Source organism: Anneissia japonica, unplaced genomic scaffold (genome assembly GCF_011630105.1).
Source record: "Anneissia japonica isolate Jap-2015-1 unplaced genomic scaffold, ASM1163010v1 scaffold1203_len951721_cov167, whole genome shotgun sequence".
Classification (NCBI taxonomy): Eukaryota; Metazoa; Echinodermata; class Crinoidea; order Comatulida; family Comatulidae; genus Anneissia; species Anneissia japonica.
The window spans coordinates 82,410-87,964 of record NW_022722325.1 but is presented as its reverse complement, the minus strand read 5'-3'; the positions used below and the strand labels follow the sequence as shown (position 1 = coordinate 87,964).

At 33.0% G+C, this 5,555-nt stretch overlaps 1 protein-coding gene across 1 annotated transcript; it reads left to right on the top strand.

Moving 5' to 3' along the window:
* Positions 1–205: 205 nt before the first annotated feature.
* LOC117111835 (ileal sodium/bile acid cotransporter-like) lies at positions 206–4,505 on the top strand. Its single transcript, XM_033254837.1, has 3 exons — positions 206–661; positions 1,129–1,333; positions 1,689–4,505. The coding sequence occupies exons 1-3, from the start codon at positions 270–272 to the stop codon at positions 2,124–2,126; spliced, it is 1,035 nt and encodes a 344-aa protein (XP_033110728.1). The 5' UTR covers positions 206–269; the 3' UTR covers positions 2,127–4,505.
* Positions 4,506–5,555: the final 1,050 nt, after the last annotated feature.

Here is a 5,555-nt window from a genome sequence, read left to right as displayed (position 1 = left end):
TGGCCGAATGGAGCTTTAGCACACATATACAAACAATATACAAAACGAAATCAATCATTAAATTTAAGACAGACGAACCCATAATATAATAAAGTGACCCACTGCGTTCTTCTGCAAATCCACAAAACTTCAAATGTTAGGAGATAAAGTTTTATGACATCGTAGAAACAAAGACCTGTGTAGACCTGGATGAATAATTATTGCAAGTTATAGTATACAGTTCTTAAACTCTTACTGTTGGCTATTCTCTAACAATACAGTTCATCAATATGACAGCACCACCAGTAACGTATACCTTCGGCGAGAATGCAAGTTCTATCGTTTGGTCAACACCAAATATTAAATCTACAGGATATTCTGCAGTAGACACGTTGCAATTAGCAAACAGAGTTATCTTAACCGTTCTGTTAGTTTTTATTATGTTAGCCGTAGGATCTGTAGTTACTTTGAACGACTTCAAAGTGACATTGAAAAGGCCTACAGGGATAGCTATCGGATTCGTATGCCAGTTTGGAATCATGCCACTTGTTGCATTTTCTCTGGCACATATTCTCAAAGTTGATGCAGCACATGCTTTAGGAATGCTGATTATTGGTTGCAGTCCAGGTGGTGTGACGTCACAGATATATACTTTCTGGAGTAAAGGTGATATTTGCTTAAGGTAGGAAAGCCTCCTTAGACATATTACTTCTTTATTTTGGCAAGAAATGTTGAATTTTGGCAAGAAATTGTTTGGATATATATTTCTATTTTGTAATAGAAGCATATTTAGCTCTCAGCTATTGCTTTGTAATATATTTTATACCGTAATAAATAAATAAATAAATATATACTGTAGAAATGAATTTCCAAAACACCCTATAGGTGTGTTTGAATATTTCAATATAAAATATCTCCTTTTTTTCCATTACGCACCAATCAATAAAACAAATAAAAACATGCGAAAGTGACTAATGACTTTATTAATAATACGACGACGATGATGATAATAATAAAGTTGAATGATGGTTATGATTGCGATCCAGTCGACGTGACGTCACGGTTATATACTTCAGATTGGCTAAACTAATTCCAACTAAAATTGAAAACATTCAACGAATTAGAAAATCACAGATAATTATATTTCAGTATCTGCATGACGACGGTATCTACACTGTCAGCTATGGGCATGATGCCTCTGTGTCTATGGATATACGGCAGAAGCTGGACAGATGAATCCGTAGTCATCCCCTATACCAACATCACCATTTCTATGGTTCTCATCCTAGTTCCTGTTATCATTGGAATGATTATCCGACACTACAAAGAAGAGTGGGCGAGACGCATAACACTGGTTAGTATTGGACGTATTTGAGTAGCTCTCTGTCATACACATGTTACGATGAACGCCTTTCAAATCCCGGGTTCTTGGATTCAAAAACTTGTAAACGAAAATACCTTTTCTTATAACTTGAACTCCACTATCTAACCTACTCAACCACATCTCTGTTTCTGTAGCCCTAGTACATGATAAAATCATGATCAAAATGGGATTTACGCACCCTTATCTAGACGATCAATCTGAAATAGATTGTAGCTAAATAGCGTTTTAAACTGTTTGGATATGGCCTACATAAATATGTCTGTAGTTCCTTTTTTTTTCTTTTTTTTTTACATTTACATGCAGTAATTATTTAATTTTCCTTTAGGTGGGAAGCTTCACAGCTATTCTTGCTCTCTCAATCAGCATGGTCCTCGGAGGTTTATCTAACCCCAGTATGTTCAAAGTACCATGGACTGTGTGGTTTGCGGCCTCTGTAATGTCACCAATTGCGTTCCTCTTAGGCTACATCATTGCGTACCTGTTACGTCAGTCGCAAAAGAAATGCCGGACTATTGCTTTTGAAACCGGTTGCCAGAATGCTGCACTAGCCTTGACCATTATTGCCATCTCTTTCGCAGGTAGTGAAGATTATTTTGACCTAATGGCATTTCCATCTTTGTTTGGTACATTTTTGATAATTGATTCATGTGTCACTGTACTGATATTAAAATTGATCGGCCGAAAAAGAAAGGAGTCGGGAGTGACGGCGGAGAATTCGTTGAGACAGACGTCGTCAGTTGGAAAAATTCCGGTCAAAGAATAACAATTTACAAGGTCGTGGCTGGCACTCCTTCACTTCCTCTATATCCAATAACAAAAATTGTAGTGTAGACTGTTAGCTTCAAGTATAGCATAGTAAAATATTTTTAATAAAGTATAATTAAGGAGTATCTAAAATTCCTCGAATGGTTGGACAGTCACCTGAGTGTCTTATATCCATGTTGTTTTCTAGAGATTTTTTTTTTGCCGTGTAGTGCAACTCGAAAGCGCACTAAGACAAGAGAGGACCTTGCACGAGAACGAAGATTATTTTTAATTTGAATGATAATGGTACAGTATTATGTTGTAAATAGGATTATCTGAGGTGGATATCTTGGGCAGTGATATGGTTGTAATGGTTTTTGTATCTTTTTATGGCTTTTGATTTATTTTAATCATTTTAGTCTCTTTTTAATCATTTTGTATGCTGCTGCATTATTTAATATTGTATTAAATTGTTTTTAATATAATAGATGTCATTCTGAAATGAATCCATACTATTGTGTTTCACATGGTTTTGTTCTCGTATCCATTCTCTTTCGTATGTAAATGACACGGCACTGTAATCGCCATTTAAACCAAACACTGTAAGAATGACATCAGTCAAATTAGTTACTATGTTTCAAGAATGAACCAAAGAGCATGCAGCAGTCGAATGGAACCAGGGACCAAAGATTTGAAGATATCCTCGGCACCCCATAATTGGATGTATATGATTATTGTAAACAGTCACCAGTTTTATCAATTTTAAATGAAAGTCGTAGAATGGGGCGTCAAGGAAAATTTATTATAATGCTATAGAGGATATTTCCATGGTTATGCAGTAGCTAATCGCAAAATATAGCGGTTAATTTACCGTATTTAGATAAATGACTCATAATTATAGCTATGTAAAATCCAATTGATTTTTGTTTTCGTTGTATTAAACATTGTTTCACAAAAATTGCAAAATTAGCTAAAACTAATCAATTTGTATGTCGAGTTATTGAAATCAACTAAAATCCATTTCTTTGTAAAATTTTCTTGATAATTTTCCTTTAACATGTTTGCAGTAATTAAAACAAAAATATGCAAATAATCTTTAAAATGGCATAAAGGTGTGAATGGTTAGTCTGAATTTATATAGCATCACTTTACTGAATTAGATAACAATATTTTAATTTACTTGCTTTGACTAGATGGATGTTTTGCTGTAAACATATTCTAAACTTAAATTCAGCATAAAAACAAATGGTATAATAGGCTAACTAGCATGTAGTACGGTAGCTTAGGACCATATTTTGACTGAATGTGGTCGTTACAAAAGCACCATTATTTTTTTATTTTTTTTTGTACATGCTTCTTAAGGTCATAACATACAATTTTTGGTATTTTTGGTAGGAACCACTTTCTCCGAGGTCATTATGGCGGCCATCTTGGATTTCAAAATAGCCGCCTTATAAAACCTATGTTTATCTATATCTCCACTTCTAAACCACTTGGAATTATAATTTAAAGGTCGAAAAATATGTTTATATGGTAAAGCAATACTATCATACTATTTTTTACCAAGTTAGATTGTCACAAATAGGTCATTTAAGGTCATCCATGGTCATTTCAGGTCAAATGTTGTATGGTATCTTAAAAATAACGTAACTGTCATGTTTTAGAATAGAATCATACCCAGGCTCTCAGAATTCATTTTTAACTAGGAATGCAGTATTTCATATGATGTCATTCTGGCGGCCATCTTGGTTTTTAAAATGGCTGAAATGCAAAACCTCTATTTATCAATATATCAGCTTTTAAACAACTTCAACTACTTAGAATTCTGATGTCTAAAATTATATTTCCATGGCCAAGAATTTATATCATTTGTGACATAATCAGATGGTCATTAAGGTAATAAGTAGGTCAGTTAAGGTCAATAAGTGTCATTTTATGTTAAATACTGTAGGATATCTTAATAATTCGCTAGTGGTCGTGTTTTACAGCAAAATCATATTTTAAGCTCGCAGAATTCAATTTCTGATAGGAACTATTTTATCAGAGGACATTATGACCATTTAAGGTCATTTGATTTCATATTAGTCAAGGTTATTAGTAGCCATATTGAATTTCAAGATGACCACCATGTAAAACACATATTTACATTTTTCATTCTTATAAATATGTTTACTGTATATAGTCAAATACCGTAAAACCTCAAATTGAAGCCCTGGGCTTCTTCTTTTCTTTGCGAACTTTGGATGGGCTTCTTCTTTTCTTTGCGAACTTTGGATGGGCTTCTTTTCGTGATGGGCTACTTTTCGGGATTACTTTTGCAAAGTAAAGAGATGGGGGGGGGGGCTTCCTTTCAAAATGAATGCTGTAAACTTTGTGAATTTGTACTATAAAACAATAATTAAGGCCACTGTATTTAACTGGCATTAAATCACAAACTACTGTACAAACCAAGCCTGTATATTTATTTTGTTTTCTGAAATTGATGTACAGTGTATGTGAATGTAATATCTCGAACAGAAGCCTATGCTATCTTGAAAAGCCCATGGGCTTCTTTTTAAGATGGGCTTCTTTTCGAGGCTAATTTTGCAAACTAAAATGGGGGGGGGGGCTTCAATTTGAGATGGGCGTCATCTCAAGATTAAGCCCACTGGGCTTCAATTCGAGGTTGTACGGTAATGCCATTAGAAGTGTTGACATTGTCAAATGATTATGGTTATAAATAGGTCATTTAAGTTCATTCAGTTACGTTTAAGGTCAAAATATTGTATGAAATCTTAGTAAATATTTTTGGAGTGTTAATACAGTATTAGAACAGTGGACGTAGGAAAAAATAGACCTATACTATATATATATATATATATATACATATATATACATATTTACACATAGGCCTATATATACACATATATACACACATATATATATATATATATACATACATATACATCACATATATATATACATATACATACATACATATTTCAGCTATGAAATCTTAGTAAATATTTTCAGAGTGTTATTACAGAATTAGAACAGTGGACGTAGGAAAAATAGACCTATATTATATATATACATATATATACATATATACACATAGGCCTATATATACACATATATATGTATGAAATCTTAGTAACTATTTTCAGAGTGTTAATACAGAATTAGACCAGTGGACGTAGGAAAAAATAGACCTATACTAATATATATATATACATACATATACATCACATATATACATATACATACATACATACATATTTCAGCTATATAATTTTTTTTTCTATCTATGACGAGTTCATGGTGGCCTTTATATTACGGCAGCCTAAAAAGTCAAAAGAAGTACATTATTCAAGTTAATACAATATTATATGACCTAATAATGGACCTGTCTCTTATACACATCTAGATGTGTATAAGAGACAGGAATTATAATTTAAAGGTCGAAAAA

Bases quoted from the DNA above. Each gene is read 5' to 3' on its own strand.
- LOC117111835 (XM_033254837.1), top strand. From the start codon at position 270: ATGACAGCACCACCAGTAACGTATACCTTCGGCGAGAATGCAAGTTCT. The intron at 662-1,128 runs GTAGGAAAGCCT...ATTATATTTCAG, and splicing joins AAAGGTGATATTTGCTTAAG to TATCTGCATGACGACGGTAT. The intron at 1,334-1,688 runs GTTAGTATTGGA...ATTTTCCTTTAG, and splicing joins GGGCGAGACGCATAACACTG to GTGGGAAGCTTCACAGCTAT.